The sequence below is a fragment of the Mchenga conophoros genome, linkage group LG3 (assembly GCF_057382185.1).
Source record: "Mchenga conophoros isolate Kocher_MC1m ecotype Shallow Benthic linkage group LG3, M_conophoros_male_GT1.1, whole genome shotgun sequence".
In the NCBI taxonomy this organism is placed as follows: domain Eukaryota; kingdom Metazoa; phylum Chordata; class Actinopteri; order Cichliformes; family Cichlidae; genus Mchenga; species Mchenga conophoros.
In genome coordinates, this window is record NC_140528.1 from 39,703,475 (window position 1) to 39,722,419 (window position 18,945).

The following is an 18,945-nucleotide window of genomic DNA, read 5'->3' on the forward strand; positions in this document are numbered from 1 at the left end:
AACAACCCAAACGTATTCAGTGTTGTTCTTATTGTGTTGTCATGAACTTTAACCTCTATCATGCTAATCAAGGTCTGCAGAGTCTGAGTTGTAGCTCTTGGGCTTTTGCATGTTCTCTGAGCATTGCACGCTATGACCATGGGATTAAATCCTGGAATGTCCACTCCTGGGAGTCCTGATAACTTTTCTGGATGTTTTCCACATGAGAATAATCTATCTCACTGCAAGATGATGGACCGTAGATTATTTGGAAATGGCCTTATAACTATTCTGAGACTGACGGGCAACAATAGCTGCTTCTCTCGAGATTATATCTTTCCTTTTGGCGTTGTGTTAACACACTGAAAGGTTCATCAACCCAAAACTGCTTTTACCCATCTGGAATACAATTATACTGAGTTTCTTTACACTGACTCTAGCCAGATGTTTAACGCAGCCATAACAAACTGCCTACAAAAATGATGAACCTTGGCTACACATCTGCTTCTGAATTGACGAGGTCCTCAGCGACCACCCAGAGTGTCAGAGTAGGGCCCTACCTCATCCCAACACTCAGCTTACACATTGGCTCCCCACAGATGCTGAATCCTTACTGTACACTCTTTAGTAATACCAACTTGGTCCTCAATGCCACAAAAAACTATGGAAATACTTCAGGAGAAACAGATGTGACGCTCAGCCTATATACATGAATAGCAGTTTTGTGGAGAGGGTCTCTGACTTCAGATTTCTGGGCCTGCACCTGGATGATGATCTATTCTGGAAAACTAAAATCACATCACTAGTCAAGAAGGTAAAACAACACCCTAGCTGAGGTGCTGCTTGTTCTTCTACAAATGCTCTTTTGAATGCACAGAAGATCATCACAGTTGCCACAGTAAAGCCCACAGTCTCCCAAAGGACGCATCCCACCCAGCTCTCTTTGCACTCAGTGGGACTTGATACAATTAGGTTTTAGCTTTTGTACAATGACAATAAATATTGTGACTCTGGTTGTATGCAGGTGGTTATCTGATCATCATCTTACTGATCATCAGTTAATCAACTGCATTTGATTAGCAGCTCTTTTTTTTCTCAATTCCTATATAAGCTTAGGTTTTCACTGCTTTGGCTTAATTCGTGTTAAATAAACAAGGACATGGGGGAATATGGATGTTTTTATTAATCTGAGGTGATGAACAGACTTTGCATTATGTTCTGATATCTAAAACCTTAAAACTGAAAGCGAGCACACATTTTATTGTGCATTATCGTTATTGTTTAACTTCAGGGCCAGTGTATTTTCATCAAATAAACACATCATCATTCACTGCTGCTCAGTGCACACAGGGTCCCACTGCGACCCCTACAGGGATGAGACAATCATATTTGACCTTCAATAATAAATAAATATATAATGTAGTAAATCCAAAGAAAAAAAATTCTGTTCTGTGGAAAATAAACAGGAAGATGAATTTGGGGGAAAGGAGGGAACGGAGATGTTTCCATTTCATGTGAAATGTCCCTGAAGTTTTTATTTGCAAATAAATAAACATGTAAACAACAACTCTTCACTGGAAACAGCATCATATGTTTCAACAATAATGACACACGGACACAAATATCTCACACTCGGGAACAAAGCGCAGTGTTAGTACATATCATGTCATCCAAAGTCCTCAAAAAGATGAAGTCAGAGGTGGAAGAAGTAATCAACAACAGTGTTTCAGTATAAGCTGTTTCACAGTTTGAAACCTTCCATAGATTTTCATTAAACTTATGAAAAGTGCATTTTTAACCCTCTCTCTCTCTCCATATATATATATATATATATGTCTTTCCACTGGTTCACCTTCATTATCAAAAAATATATTTTAAGCAATTCTAGACCAAAGGAATCCCACGAAATAGCCACAAACAAGTCTTGCTATGATAATATCCTGTTTTTAAGCTACATTTGTGGTGTTTAACTTGACATTTCACCTGCTGCTGTAATTAAAAAGATTTTCAGACTTTTGGTTGCCTGTGATGGACTTCATAAACTTATCTATTTTTCTCCATGAAAAATGTATAAGATAATTTTGTAATTGATCGAGTTTACTCGTTGCCAAAATAGTTGTGGGTTCAAGACCCCTAGACGAGATATTTGTAGAGCTGAACTAAAAAGCGACTGAGCTTAGCAGGGAACAAAAATGCACCACTGGAAAGCAAAATGGTCCACTTGATTTATATCGCAAAGAAAAAATAAATGCATTCATGCCAGTTATCTTATTCTAATAATGTTCCAATGAAAATGATCAAATGAACCCAACCTCGTAATTTAAATCAAAATCGAATTAATTGCCTCTCCTTAAGTCAAAATTGCTCAGAGTTGCTTATTATGGTCTGCAGTCTCCTGCTGCATATAATTAAGAAAAGGACTCAGTAACTTCTCCAAACACTTCACTAAAGCCTGAAGAGGGCGCTGTTACTCTGCAAGAAATGGGGCTGCTTTTACTCTGCAACTTTTCCATGTTCTGGTTTTTATACCAAACACATGACAGGAAAATCAAAAGAAAGAAGCTGAATTTTACCTGATCTGACAGGTGAGTTTTACATGCAGTTTTTATGGACCCACCTTTACTAAAATTAAAACGGAATTTGCTTCAAAATAACTAGTGAAATAAGTGCTCAGAGGAATGTGAAGAGTGGCAAGATTTGCGTCTAGAAGTACTTTACAGTTTGGCAAAAGCAACATTTGAACAGAATTATTCTTATCAATCTGATATGAATTTCTCAACAACTCCTGAAACTTCACAACCTCTCAGACTCTTGGGTAACCCTTGAACTCAAAGACCCCAGAACTCTTCAGAACCACCCATTAAAGTCATTTGAGAAGGGTTTAGGAGTCCATTAAAACTCATGAACCATTCTCAACTCCTCACAGTCCTTCAGGTCCTTCCTGGTAGCTTTTTGGTCTGTTTGTCCCTTTAGGGACTCTTAGTCCTAGTGAAAAGGTCAGTCATGTAGTTCCACCGGCTTTTCACTCCATATTAGGAAAGAAGAGCTTTAGTGGAATGTCATCTATATTTCCACTGGAGTAGATAAAACAAAGTCTAACTCAAAGCTTTTATGAGGAACATTGTTAGCAGCCTCACTTTGACAGCCTCCTCAGCTGGTGTTCCTCCGTTTCATGCTTGATGCTTTGATGGACCCTCCTCTGCTGGACAGCAGTGAGGAGTGGGCTTCCCTCATGTTTTCCCTGAACGTCCTTGTAGAGTAGTAATACAGCAGCGGGTTGACCATGCTGTTCGACGCTGCCAGACACAGGGTCACCACCACCCCTCGCTGCAGGGCCAGCAAGATGTTGCAGTTCCAGCGGTTGCACACAGCGTGCAGGTGGAGCGAGCGGACCAGGTGATAGGGCAGAAAGCAGAGCAGGAAGGTCGCTGTCACCATGCTGACCAAATGCACCGAGCGCCTCCGGTTGCGAGTGCGATTCTTGCTGGCCAGGTTGGTGCCGCTAGGGCTCGAGTCGGCCGTTAGCTGTCGAATGATTTTGCTGTAGCAGATGATGATGGTGAGGAAAGGTATGAGGAAACCAAAAGTCACCGCCACGTAGTTTAACACCAGGATAATCGACCAGGACCTTGGGGTTTCTGGCTCAAAGCAGCGAGTTGCATTGTTCCTGAGAGAGAGCGAGACAAGCAAAGAAATGTTGTTTTATCCATCATACCTACATAACTGTTTGATTAAATTAATTAAATAGATTCAGCTGTGTTTCTGTGACATTTTATTAAATTTGTAGATTATTAACTTTGGATTATCTTGACATATGTTATGGTTTAAGGAAGCACCTTTTAGAAGCACCATAACCTATATTTGTTTTTGTTGTTTTAACATTTCTTTGCAAGCTCCTTTGACTACGATGACCTGGATGACTGAGAACCTTCACAGACTTTTAACATTGGCATGAGTATTGAACATGTTTTCTTTGAGCATGTTGCAGCATGTCCGACTGTTTCCAAATACAATCAAGAGGACAGGAGGAAAGGCATAAATAAAAACCCCACAGCCCAGCCGCCACCTTTTTGAACTTTATTTATTCAATCACTCTACGGCAGTGCAGTGTTATAGGCGTTAGTGCATATCAATATTTTTTTATATATTTCAGAATTACCAGATAAAGCTAATGTGTTGAAATCCAACAGAACCACCTCACAAATGGTTAGAAAATTATAAACTGGCACAAAGATTTCCAACATAAGCCACCATCCATTGAACTAGAAACATTCAACTGTTAAGTTAAGAGTCCTGCAGGGAAGCTTGACAATGAATAAATAAAGTATTACAACTCTGCTCATTAAAAATAATAATAAGCATATTGGTGTTGTGATGCTGTTTAATGTTAAACTGCTTAAACACTTAAGCTAGCTTTTTAGAGCTGTGACATATACTAGCATATACTATTATATATTGTACATATATTTATTAGTTCCAGATGTAGCCATTCTTGTATTTTGCACAACTCTGTTGCTTGTGAAGCTCGCACACAAGAATTTCACTCACATGTGCTGTACCAATGTACCTGCACATGTGATGTGACAATAAAAGTGATTTGATTTGATTTGATTTGACACCATGTGTGCAGTGGCTGAAAAAAAAGCCATAGCTCAGGTGTCTATTTGAGGCTGACTGTGTGTGTAGTGGTCAAACTTCATTAGATTATGCATTAAGTTCATATATATCGACTTCCTTCCATGGAAGCCGCAAAATGGAAGTCTGGAGTTGGTTTATGTGTCCTTGATCACTTGCCTTAAAAATCTGCCTTGTTTAAGAATTTGATTGGACAATTTAGCATCATTCACACATTCACACATCGCCACAGCACAGGGACTCTTGTCCTGGAGAAGAACAAGGACTAACTCATTAGCTAGTTTTTGACTGAGGATGGCAACTTCAAGCGCTGAAACGGTAAAAGTAAAATTTGATTGTTTATTTACTGCAACATATTTAAGGCACTCAGTCAAAGACAAGAATGAAAAGTCGACAGACCCAATGGTGCCCCCACCCCAGAAAGAATTTTTGCCATCAGCCGTCACTGATGGTAAAAAAAGAAGTATTTTTTTTTACATTTTCACTCGTTTAAATAGTGCTAAGACTTAAGGTTTCCAGTATTGGGGAAATGGTCTGACTGCCTGACAAGTGATGAGAACCAACAGTTGGTAAATATGCTGATTAAATAATTTTTCTTCATACTTTTTTCAGTTATTTTTCAAAGGCAAATTTACTTTACAGATTAGAAATTTATGACATACTACAATACTGTAAAGATAAAAAAGATCTTCAGTCAGTTTTTGGGGGGCATTTGTCTAAAGAGACTGTTGTTTTATTTGGGAATCTTGCATCTTCAGGTGGACAAGAACTCCATAACAAATGGAGCCAAAAAACAACTTTAATTCTGCTCAGTAGGCCAAAACATGCAAGACTCGGTTCTATCATCACCTCCCAGAGGAGACATTTCCCTGATGCTTTTATCATCTCCCCTCAACATCAGGACAGAGTTGTTAGTTTTCCTGTACACAGGAAGACATACATTTCCTGCTCCTCGGACCAATTTTACAAAGACCACTGTCAGGGAAAGTGGGCCGATTTTGTTCATTTCCAGTTATACACTTATAATTTAGGGCTCTACTAAAGCAGTTTTATGTGATTAATGATCCAAAAAGAATCTGTATTTATTTGCATTCATATTATAAAAAGAAGATGGAGTGAGGCTCTTTTGCTCTGAGTCTCTGATGCTATCAGACAGCACAATGCAGGCATTTTAAAACACTTCTGTATATTCAGCCCTTGTCAGATAGGAAAGCTTAGTCTGTCTTTTCCAGAGTCTATGAAAAGGCTGTGCAGAGGAGAGATAGTAACTAATGACAATGTTGTTTTTTTCAGTTGGAAAATATGTGAGGAAGGTTTGCTGTACTGTTGTTAATGCTAAACATTGCCTCCTTGTTTGTTTAAGTTCTTCCAGTAACCGTGACAATATCAGGCGAAATTTATCATGATAAGTATACACAAACTGATCACAGGCGTGAAATCACTGTTAATTTAACTGGAAATCCAAACACAAGACACAATGCCTACTAATAAACCACACGGAAACCAGTTTAATGGTTTTAAGGCCTTGGGATGTGCTTAAATCTGCTCTCTTATTCATTTCACATGTGAGAGAGAACTGTAACACATGAAAACACCTGGGGGGGTTTCATTTGTCAGGGAAAGGTTTTCAGACCTTGTACAACTTGTTCAAGAGTGAGTTAATTTTGTCATTGAAAAAAATGAGACAAAGCAGGAAGCACGGGATCAGTCAGCAGCTAATCTGATTACACTCCAACAAGGTTCCTCCTGAGTTTGTGCGAAAGCATTAAAGCCAAATCAAGGATAAAACCACATGGACGCAACTTTTTATATCTCTCTAAAACGTCCAGTGAATCCAATGAACAACGACATGCCAAAAAGGAAAAACACCTTCAACTGGCTTTATCACAATAAACATTTTTCAGCCCTGAGCCCTTAATTTAAAACCTGAAAAGGATCTACATATGTAAAATTAAAAAAAAAAAAAGTCAGAATATCAAATCCAAACATTTGAAATGAACCTTCACTAAACATTTTTTTTAAATCCAATTTAAAAAAATTAATGAAAAAAACAATTAATAGATATTATCATGAAATAAAGTATTTGTTAAACTATTAGATTCTGTCTCGTAAAAAAGAAAACAAACAAAGAAGAAAACAAAACATGCTGCGGGATGTCTCACCTATGTACAACCCCATTGGACAGGAAGGGCACAGAGGATCCGCCCACAAACACCCAAACTCCCAGGCAGATCCATAAGGTTCGAGCAGGCGTAGCTAAAGAGCGGTGACGGAGCGGCTGAGCAACAGCCAACCAGCGCAGCACGCTCAGCAGAGTGAGGAAGAGGATGCTGATGGGTGGAAGAGGGTTATTTTAGTAAATGTCTGTCGTTTGTTTTAAGTGTGTGTATGTGTGCTTGTCTACTGGTATAGCTGGTGATGTGAGGTCTTACACATGGACTCGTCCTGTTTGAGGACGTAACGTCCCCATAATGCAAATGCTTAATTCCAATACTTGCTTTTGTTTGTTTGTTTGATGTCACTAACTGATTGTTTTTTACTTTTATTTTACTTTATTACTTTTATATATACTCATATTCTGAACATAATGATTTCACACATATTTTGGGGGACTACAAATAAACTTAATTATGCTCCCTAAAGGGATGTGATGATCAGTGAATGTGAATTACCTGGTGTACAGGTTGACGTAGAAGCCAAAGACGCACAGTCGGCACATCCAGTCTGGGAAGAACCACTTCCCTTCATTAAAGTAATAAGCCAATCGCAGCGGGAGGGTCAGGGAGAAGCTGCCGTCTGATATGGCGAGGTTCATCATGATCACACAGGAGGCCGACCTCCTGAGGGGACAAGGAAAAAGATGGATGATTTAAAGTCTCTTAAAGGGACAAAAAAAAGTCATTTTTTGTTTTGTTTTTTGACATTTTCACTTAATTATTGAAGAACTTACAGCTGAAGAGCAACCGAATGTGGATTTTAATAAGAGGTTCAGTTTTAGGCAACTAGGCGTGTGTTACCTCACAGCTTTGTAGGCCAGTAGATTAACAGAGAACAGGAGAGGGGCTCTCTAAGGGGAAATGAGTAAATCAGCTGTTCGTCTGATGCATTATTTCTAACTTGTCCATCCTGCTCTCTTCCAATGAAGAGGTGAACATCTTCCGCTTTGCTACCTCCTTTCTTTCTGTCAGTGCCACTGTCTCCAAACCAACCCTGACAGTAGGTCATTACCATCTCATAAACCTTCCCTTTCACTCTTGCTGCTGTCCTTCTGTCACATGTCACCCCTGACACTCATCTCCACCCCCTCCACCCTGACTGCACTCTTGCTGTTGCTTTGGTTGATTTGGTATCTTTACTCCTTGCATCTTCACATTTCCACCTGTCTCATTCACTCACATGTATTCTGTCTGACCTTCAGTCATTTTCTCTCTGAAGCATGCCTCCACCTCTCCAGGCTCTCCTCCACCTGTTCCCTACTCCTTATAGATCACAGCATTGCTCACAAACATCATAATCCACTGAGACTCCAGGCTGATCTCACCAGCAGACACATGTATTTTACTGATATCTTTGTGTTTATTGTGACTCTGTAAAGTTTCACACATTGCATAATGACCTTGTTGGTGAGATCTGAGCCTTTATGTGGGCTTCATCACTCACATATGTCAGGTGTCAGTCACAGGCACAGCAAGGCTGCATGGAGGTCACTGTTAACTACATAGAACTCTTATTGTGAACGCACCTGCACATAATTACAGAGCGTGACGGTTATCCCAAGTTTGGATCTTATCATGAGATCAAGTTTGCATGGTGCATAAACAAGCTGGTAGCCATAATATTGCCCCTAATTTGTATGCAATTTGATAAGCAAATTAACCCCACGAGCACGAAATGAACAAAAAGTAAACAGACATTTCACGCAGTCGTATGAGGTCGGCCTTCAGTACAGCATGCACGCTGACACGGGTCAGGGAAGCCCAATCACAGACTGTTAGATATTAATAACTCTTTAACTTTTTAGAGATTTAGATCTTTTCTGGTGATGTCAAAAGGTCTCATGCTCTGAAGCTCTTCATCATCTTCCCTCTTGAGCGGGGAATCTTTACCCCATCTTGAGCGATACACAACTACACCGGCGTAACTTTGTGCTGAAAATTGGGGGGGGGGGGGGGGGGGGGGTGTCAAGATCACTGTATAAATAAATAAATAAATCTGGGTAAAACATGCTATTTTGCTGGTAATACCTGAAATCAGTAAAGACAATCAAGAGCCTATTTATGCAAGATAGTTCATAATTTTATTGGGGGGGGGGTTATATATATACCACCCTGGAAATTACGCCCCTGCACATCCACACAAGGAATTCTTGTCCGTTGTGTACCAGAAGAAATGTGTATGGATGTGGGAGCAATAAATTTAATGCAAGGAAATGTAACGGTACTGCAACTGTGTGTAGGAAAGGCTGGAGTAGAAAGACACAGCACACATATACACAAAGACCCAAGCACCTGAAGTATAACATGAATGTGTTATTTATGTAAGAAATAATTCAAAAGAAAGAAATCAGAGTTTCAAATAATAAATAATTGGATACTTTTCTTTTGATAAACTATGAAAACAGGTCCAACAGACCTGAACACCACACAAGGATTCAATAAAAGTCTATCAAGGTCCAACATGATGTTACCGATGAAGTATTGCAGCGTTGCAACATATGGGCTTCGTTTGTTCATTTCATTCATTATTTTATTTTATGATGAAGTATTTATAGGAACTTATTGGTGTTTCTCTGTTACACTAGCATGCACAGCTCTGCTCTAGAAGTTGGTCATGCAGTGGCAGTGCAAGTTTCTCCGGGTGTTGCCTGGGTTTAATTGTTAACTGTCTACATAATATATCAAGTGTGGATGAAGGCAACACTTCTTGCTCTCTGCCATCTGCTGTTTTGTTTTAAATCTGAATGATTAATTATTTTCAAATAAAGAAGGTCCCTTTACTTGCTGCAGCTTGTGAGCAGAGCTGTAACAATATAATATGAAAATATGTAAATATCTGTCTTGCTTGGACCCTTTATCGAGAGAGGATCTGCATGAGAAATTGAGGGATGTGAAAAAGCACATGCAGTGAGTTGTTAGAAGAAGAGCAGCAGGTTGGTTACCTTACAGTAAACCTGATGTGAGCTGGAAAAACAAACTCATCACGTTTGCCCATAAAATAATGGAAAAATGCCAGTTCCAGTATGTCGTTGTTATTAAAGCCACCAGTTTGTTTTCTGCACTTGGAATTCTGATGTAATGAAACAGGAACTACAGGTTTAAGCTTACTTTATTACTGGTGTATCTTTGTTTAAAAAGCAAAAGCTGCTGTGTGAAATATTTCAGTACTGTGAAATAGGAATAAACCTGTTGACAAAAAACGTGTTTTTCTTCAACGCACTGCTGAGCAGTACGAGACAAAGAACCACCCACATACCATCAAGCCGTGAAAGTTCAACGACATTCTTCCACATCCATAAAAAAAATGAAAGCCCATCAGTTAAACAGCAGCAGGAGTAAACAGAAAGTCCTCCGCCAACATCGAGGAAAAAGAACTTCAAGCTCCTGAAATGAATCATTAGATAAAAAAGGACGTCTTTCTGGTTCAGATTCTTGGGGTTTTTAGACAATGGTTCACTGTACGACACCAAAGTGCTCCTCTGGGATTGGCTGGAACTGCAACCGTCTCCCAATGCCAGTATCAGACTTCTATACTCTGCTCTGAATAAATACAAAATATTTTAATACTAAACAGTAAAATTCTCATGTTTTAAAATTTTAGCAGTTGATGAAAGTCACTGAAGTCCTCAAAGATAAGCATGCTTGAGTTTTCTGATGTTGCTGGGTGAAAAAAAGTTGAACTCAGAGCAAAAGTGCAGATAACAGAAATATTTACTTCTTTTAATGATAAACAGCAACAATGGCCTCAGCGGATTACAGCCGACGCTTAGATCTCAGTTACAGACACATGTTTGTGTGTTTTGAATATGAAGACTGGAGTTGGATGGATGTCAGTGGAGAAGAACCTTTGATTCTTGTTTACCCCCTTTGACACAACGCTCTGACGATGGCTGTAAGTCATAGTGTCGCAGCCTGTGGGGATCTGTGGGGTTATTTTCAGTTTTCTGTGGGAACTTCTAAGTTTATATTTAATGTAAACGTATTATGGTTGCACTTATCATTTCCAGTTTCTGTTTACGGTCCAGACTATTAGTCATTGCTACTTTTCTAGCAAGAACTGGTTCTGCTACAGTGTGGTTTTCTTTAGTGTTGAGACTACCAGTTAGCCTAACCTCCTTAATGTTTTCTCGGATCTCATTGGATGTCTTCATCTTTGAAATGATCCTCTTTATGTTGATTTTTGTTTATTTTCTTAGAGCCGTTTGTCTTTTGGTGCTTATTACTTTTACTTCTTTTGTTAATTTCTTAGTTTGAGCTGTCAACTTGGTATTTTCACTGTCCCTGATTACTCATTCATCCATTTTCTTCCACTTGTCAGACTAAGGGTTGTGGTTGGGCTGGAGCCTATCCCTGCTGTCATAGTGCATCAGACCTGTTACAGCCTGGACTGGTTGTCAATCTACTGCAGGGCTAAGACACCGAGACAATAACCAGTTAAACTAACCCCATGCATGCAATTGGACTGGGGAACATAACCAGATAGAAAACATGCCAGGAAGGCCCCACACTAGATTCAAATCCTGGTCTTCTGCTGTGAGACGATGGTCCTATCCACCTCCCCACCTAGCTGTTCTTTCCCTGTTTAACTTGTGTGTCTATTAGAGCCTCAATTTGCATCTATTTTTTTTGCATACTTGTTGCGCTCCCTAGTATGAGCCCCCCCTAGATGTATGATTATTTACTGCCTTCCAGATGGCCTGTAACACCTCAGTAAAGGGATTTTTTTATGTTTAAGTTGGCCTCTGGGATTTGTATTTGGGTGTGCGCACACCTCACCACAGGGATGTTCATAGTAGTTTTATATAATGAGAACAAATTACAATAATCTCAGAGTACTCAGGAGATAGAGACATGCTTTTTGTTTGCTAATTGCCTATTGTAATGGTAAACAATGAGAACAGGAGAAACTTGATGTGTGTTTGTGGGTTTGCATAGTAACAATTATGTAATATATATATATACATATATATATATATATATATATATATATATATATATATGAAATACATTAAAACATATATGAATAAAGTAAATTGAATATAAGTCAATGCATAGAACCAAGAAAAGAGAGGCACATGTTTCTGTGTTTGCGTGTCCTGACCTGCGGCTGCTCTGCCTGAAGAACACCGCCAGCGCCCCGATGTTGCAGATAAACGCCACAGGGAACACGAGCAGATATGTGTATCTGTACGCGCTGTACTTGAAGGCATCATCTTCGTGGAAGCATTCCAAGTGGGACTTTGCAGTGTTGTTGTTCGTGGCAACAGTCATGCTCATCTGTCGTGCTGGTGAAACACACAAATATTTTTAGTAGAAGATGATTTTTTGTGTCAGAAATGTGAATGTTGAGATTACAATCATCTGTAATCTCAATAGAATTAAATTTTTAACGCACCATTTAATGCAAAATATATCAGAAGTGTTATACATACCATTAGTGTATTAAAATAACAGGGCAAAGCTCAGCATGACTGAGGCCCAGCTAAGTGTCTTTAAAAGATTGTAGAACTGAATAAAGTTTTTTTTTCTTTGGAAACGCTATTTAAATTAGTATTGTTGTCAAGTTTGATGGTAATGGACAGGATGTGACTAAATACTGGAATACCCATTTTTAGCTAACTAAGCTAGTTTGTTTTAGCTGGTATGTAATATCTTATCGAAATAGGTTCAAATCCAGCTTCACAACACTAATATTGTTGTGGCAAAATGCTAATAATGAGACTCCAAAAATTCAGAAGGAGGGGGCTTATGTACAGTCTCCTTTTATGCAGGATAAATATTTAGTGGCTCTGTAAATGAACGAAAACAATATTTGGTTCGCTTTTAGTCAGCAGCCCTCAGAGCAAAAGCTTTGGTTAATAGAAACAATTAGTTAGTAACACTTTGGTGATGGGGACATTATGCATTTCTTTTACCTTTAAGTTTCAGGTCACAGAAGAGGGACTTTTTAGTCTAATGTTTGCTTCTATTAAAATTCAGCTAAAAGGAAAATACTGCTTTATTTCCTCCTCGTGCAGCTGTTATCTCAGGGCTAAAGCACATGGGTGAAGTTTGGGTCAGACTGCAGATGCCAATCAACTGAAGATAATTTTGTGATAAGAGCTGAGATGTCTGAATGAGCCTAAACAAAAAAAGCACAACCAGGAAACTGTTCACTCTTGTGCATCTATATGAGGTATACAAAACCAAAACAGCCAGCCTGTTTTAAATAAAGCTGCTTTTATTAATAGGTCCAGCAGGTGAGAAAAGCGCTGTTTGTTCCTGCACTCTATATTTGAATTCAGGCTGTCCAGCTGGATGCTTATCTCATGAAATGTAAATTGTTGAATGCAAAATGATAATCATGGACTTAAATAGCTTATGAAATCCACTGTTTGTGAGGAGGCGGCATAAACGATTATATTTCATCCTTTTAAATTTAACTCAAAGTTTGGCAGAGATCTGCTTATGATGGGGTGAATGTGTGACTTTGTAGCCTTATAGAGCTGAAACATGTTCTGGAGTTTATAATAAAACCTCTCTCATGAAAAGTAAAAAAGATGAAGGTTTCCCAGAGCATTTCCCTACTGCAATATAACCTTTGCATTTTGCACTGCATTTATACCAGCCTTTTAAGGTGTGTCCACAAAAACAGAAACAAGCAGCACTTTAACGATCAGTGACTACATTCAAGAAAATACCAATGGAAAAGAAGAATGTTGTAGGCTAACATGTGTTGAGGTGGAGAATAGCTGACTTACACAAGCAGGGTTAACTGTGCGAGAAAGCCTACAATGTCCACTAAAAAAAACAGTTAATCCCTTTTGAGGTTTGGACAAAACAGAAAAGCTCTACTTGGCTAAGACAGACCTGTGTCTTGGTGAACTTTAGTATGCTTTTAGAGTAAAAGCCAGCAGCTTTGACAATATATATAAAAAGATGAACAACAACAGTTTGAGTTATGCTTTTTTAAAAATGAAAGTAGCAGGTAGAGAATGTGCATCTATCTAATCAGTTAAAACTGGAGGGGACAAGCTGCTTGTTTTGCAGGTACTGAGCTAAGAGGTGGCTATGACCGTTATCAGGCGCCAGTTATCGTGTCTCCAGCTGCCCCCACAAATTCTTTTTTACTGATATGTCTACAGCTTTCTAAGTAATTATTCTATCAGTAAAAAACTAAAGATTTTATTCATCTCAAATAAAACTGAAACCCAACAATTGCCCTTTAGCCACATGCTAAACACGCATAGTTTCAGAAAGCTTCAGATGTTATACCTTAAAACTCATGCAGAGATCTCATACAAATAGAGATTTCATTGATAATTTTGGTGCTAAGAGGTTATGTTGAATGAAAATGAGTGGTTTTGTGTTTTGGGGCTGAAAATGGATGAGAGTCAATATAAAGTCTTTAAAAAGATTAATAATTCCAATCAAGTGTTTTGATGTTAAATGCGAGAATGAATGAGAAGAAATTAAGGCCAATGTAGAGACCTCAGGATTTAAAAGCTGTGATCTTATTTTATAACTTCAATGAAAGTCAACAGAGAAGTATTCCCTCGCCTGTTGTATTTAGATGGAATTTATCATTAAAATTTCAACCTCACATCCATATTATCTGCAGACTTTATGGATGTAACATTCTAAGTGAACATGCTAACAGAGCTGGCAGCTAACGTACTTATGACCTTTCATCAAAAGACAAGTACATCGTTTTTATATGAGCTTTGCAAAAAACCATTAAATATAAACTGACACATTTATAATAAAGGTTAAAAGCCAGCAATCCTTTCCAAAGCATGCACATAGCATTGGTTTGAATAAAAAAAACCTCCGCTAAAGTAAGCGTTGGTGTTTCCCACTCACTCTGTTCTCTGTGTCTGTGAAATATCTATAATTTACATACAGTTTAGTTTTCATTACTTCAGCATCATTTAGCACCTAAACAATGAAACAGTTTGTCCTCTGACTTTTCTCTTCTCAGCATCAACTCTGAACATTGTTTACTTTTGATCTCCCCATATATATTTAATCCACTGAATACAAATACTGGAGCACTGCTCGGCCTGGCTGCTGCAAACTTTGACTCTTTGGAAAATAGTTTACTGCATTTGGCCCACAGTGACTGGCTACAGATAGAAGGTCTCACAGTTGCTTTCATTTGCACTCTGCTAAAAAACAAAAAAAGAACAACAACAACAACAACAACAACAACAAAACAACAGTAAAATTATCTCTGTTACTTGTAAAGCTCTGCAGTTGCTCCCTCAAATGATTTTGTTGTGTGGTCATTCTGTATCTGATGATAATCTCAACTGAGGAAACATTAGGGCTAAAGGCGTAGCTCCATCTGTGTATGATAGAGATCTCTCTGGTCATTATGACATAGCAGCACATGCACCAAATATACACAATAAGCCACTATGATCAAACTATCCAAGAAAGATAAGAGTAGTTGTCAAACAGCTAACAGATCATCTGCAGAGGAATGGTTTACTTGAAGAGTTTCAGTCAGGTTTCAGAGCTCATCACAGGACAGAAACAGCTTTAGTGAAGGTTACAAATGATCTTCTTATGGCCTCTGACAGTGGACTCATCTCTGTGCTTGTCCTGCTAGACCTTAGTGCAGTATTCGATACTGTTGACCATAATATCCTATTAGAGCGATTAGAACATGCTGGAGGTATTACAGGTACTGTGCTGCAGTGGTTTGTATCATATCTATCTAATAGACTCCAGTTTGTGCATGTAAATGGAGAGTCCTCTTCACACACTGAGGTTAATTATGGAGTTCCACAGGGTTCAGTGCTAGGACCAATTCTGTTTACATTATACATGCTTCCCTTAGGCAGCATCATTAGAAGACATAGCATACATTTTCACTGCTATGCAGATGACACCCAGCTCTATCTGTCCATGAAGCCAGATAACACACACCAATTAGTTAAACTGCAGGAATGTCTTAAAGACATAAAGACCTGGATGGCCGCTAACTTTCTGCTAGCATAAATCTTTGGACAGATTATGTTTCTATGTTGATTATTGAATTCTTGTATTAAAATGTGAACTAAAGCATGTACCAATAATGTAGGCTAATATTATATGCTAAAAAAAAGTTTAGCCAAGGAAAAAATTTACTTACTTTTTTTGTATTCTAAGTTCAGTAACAAAGTAAAATTTCATCTCATCTTAATATTTATACTTCTGATGAAATTTCACAAGTGTTAGCTTCATTTTTATGCCAAGACTGTTTACACAGAGTTTGTTGTTGCAGAGAAATACTCTATTCATTTTGTGCATGTCATTTTCAAGCAGGAAGCTCAGCAAGCCATTTGAGGCTTAACTGGTTTTAAACAGAAATGGATGACTGCTTTCTTGTGTCTCTAAAATTAGAAACATCCTGTCTCAGATGCCTTGATGCATGCTCAATCATATAGGTAAAGAGATTTTGTTCATCTGGATGTAGGTTTTTCAGTGGGAGAAATGCTTTGCCACTCATCCAAGTTATTTCTCCAGTCTCAGCTGAACAGTATATTTTTATATAATTTATATATAAGACACTGACTTAACTTTTTGTGAATATCTCAGAGTGACGCTAAAAACTAGTTCATGCATTTATTACTTCCAGGCTGGACGACTGTAATTCATTATTATCAGGATGTCCTAAAAACTCGCTGAAAAGCCTTCAGCTGATCCAAAATGCTGCAGCAAGAGTCCTGACAGGGACTAGAAAGAGAGAGCATATTTCTCCTGTTTTGGCTTCCCTTCATTGGCTTCCTGTTAAATCCAGAATTGAATTCAAAATCCTGCTCCTCACATACAAGGTCTTAAATAATCAGGCCCCATCTTATCTCAATGACCTTGTAGTACCATATCACCCTATTAGAGCACTTCGCTCTCACACTGTGATATGATACAGTCAGTGTTTCTTTTTCACTCACTGTGTATTTAATTATTATTATTATATATTATTATATACTTTTATATTACTTATTATTAATCTCCAGCTCTCTTCCACATGGAGTACAAAATGTTCATCTCACCCCAGCTGTTTTAATTGGGTTGTATAAATGAGTAAAACCAGTGAAAAAGATCAGTTCATTATAAAGGCTGGAGTTTTAGAAACAAAGAAACAAATAACCGTTAAATTATTGATTTTTTTGCTGCTCTTTGTTTGAGGTTTTTATGGCTGATGAAAAATTCTCACCATCCATCACTTATCCCAGCATACCTGAAGTAAACATGAATCAATTTAAATTTTTTTTTCCACTTTATTAAAGTCGTAATAATTTAGAGAGCTTATATACGATCTACATTCTTCATGCAGTATGATTTTCAGTTGTTGTCAAAAATTCTAAACTGATCTACAGGTTACAGCACAAAACTTATTACTAATATACATGCAATCATTAAAAAAAATGGTGCACAGCTATGAATCATAGGATGCAGTTGCCTCCTGTTCCGTCAAAAAGGATGAAGCAGTGTTTCCTCTGCTGAAGGATGACATAAGCACTGAAGCACCTTTCTGTGGTATTGGGACAATTCAAACAGGTCTCATTATGGCTGCCACCCAACTAATAACAGGCCACTTGTCTTAGCTGGGAAACTTCCCAAGCAAGACTGAATATTCAACCGCACCCACAGGTTCCCATACACCCAGACTTGTTTTCACAACCAGGTTGGAGAGCAGTGGAGTAAATATTTTCATTACAACTTGTTTAATAATGAAGACGTTTTTAGGCAAACATGTTTTATTGTGTCTTATTTTTATAGCGTATTTTTACCCTTTTTAGCAAACCTTATTCAATAGTAAAAAAGCAGTGATTTGTGATTAAGAACACAGCTCTGTGATCCCGCCATGTTATGATTTTATTGTCTCCTGGCTGCTTTCAACCTGTTGTGTTTCTCACTGTCGTCACTTTGAGTTTGCAGTCACATAAAACCTCGTTGTAGTATTTCATGTGGTCGTTTTGTGTCTCCTTCATGTTATTTAGCATCTCCCTGAAGTCCTTTGGCTCTTCTGTTTGCTTGTCTGTAGGTGCTGAGTTATTTTTTTTAGACTATAAAATGCTTTTTTAAACCTTGCCCACCTTTACGGCCCCTCTAATGGATCCAGGATGCCACTTTTTCAATGTTATGAAAGAGCCCATCTGGAAGCACTCTATGTTTGATGTTGCTTTATTTCCCGTTTATTCTCTGTCGCATCAAGTTTCACATAGCTGCACCTGAGGATTTCAGATCAGGTTCACCTACTTCAGCATCACTCATTGTTCAAAAGCTTAAGCTCTGTTTAACCGTAATGACAAGGAGAAAGGAGGTTTTCAAATCACAGAGACTTACTACATTTCAAAGGTTTCTTCTTATAGAAAAGTTTTTTTCACAGTTATTTTCCTTCTTCTTCTTCTTCTTATTTTACATCTTTGAGCTCCAGTTTACATTTTTCTGTCATTTCTTTAATGTCTTAAAAACATAAAGTACAAACTTAAGACACAGAGATGACACAGGTTTCCACCTGATCCAGTTAAAATTAAAGGCAGAAGTTCAAAGACAGCAGCTGATGTGTCAGTAAACAGAACACAGAGCCGTCAGTTTCTAACGCTACTGCAGTCCATGTAAGGCTGTGAAGGAAAAGCACAATCTGAGCCTGTTGGGTAAAGAGTTTCTTTAACCCTTCGCTGCTTCCAGCTTTTTATTTTCTCCATTAATTAACTGAACATTTTCACTCACCGCTCATCTCGTCACAGGCTCATCCGTTTACCCGTCTGTCCTGTAGTGTGTGTTCACAGCTGCACTGTACCGCTCTCCAAGTCGCTGAGTTTGTGGGTGTGTCGTGTGGTTTTAGTTGGAAGTAGGCGTGTACACACACACACACACACACACACATTTACAGTCTGGGCAGAGAGCCAACACACAACGCTTATTTTCATGACTTCTTATGAATCTGCCGACAAATATAGACTCACTTACATTTAAAGCTGCTTCCTGTTTACAGCTCCCCACCTGTGTGGGTCCAGTTTTTAACTGAAATCCAATTCTAAAAGTGGAAATGCATTTTAGTTAGGGGAAAGCACCAAACTGTTTACATGACCGAGTGAAGGATTAACCAGAAATCCACTCTGAAAATTACCTGTAACTGAAG

The 18,945-nt window shown here is 38.4% G+C and overlaps 1 protein-coding gene across 1 annotated transcript; it reads right to left on the reverse strand.

Moving 5' to 3' along the window:
* Window positions 1-1,200: 1,200 nt before the first annotated feature.
* On the reverse strand, window positions 1,201-18,586 carry cysltr3 (cysteinyl leukotriene receptor 3). Its single transcript, XM_085269443.1, has 5 exons — window positions 18,534-18,586; window positions 11,932-12,115; window positions 7,287-7,454; window positions 6,777-6,944; window positions 1,201-3,646 (listed from the first exon to the last, which is right to left on the reverse strand). The coding sequence occupies exons 1-5, from the start codon at window positions 18,538-18,540 to the stop codon at window positions 3,130-3,132; spliced, it is 1,044 nt and encodes a 347-aa protein (XP_085125569.1). The 5' UTR covers window positions 18,541-18,586; the 3' UTR covers window positions 1,201-3,129.
* Between the last annotated feature and the right edge of the window lie 359 nt (window positions 18,587-18,945).

Coding starts and splice junctions, on each gene's coding strand:
- cysltr3 (XM_085269443.1), bottom strand. Junction 6,945..7,286: donor TACGTCAACCTGTACACCAG/GTAATTCACATT, acceptor TCCACCCATCAG/CATCCTCTTCCTCACTCTGC. Junction 3,647..6,776: donor TCCAATGGGGTTGTACATAG/GTGAGACATCCC, acceptor GCTCTCTCTCAG/GAACAATGCAACTCGCTGCT.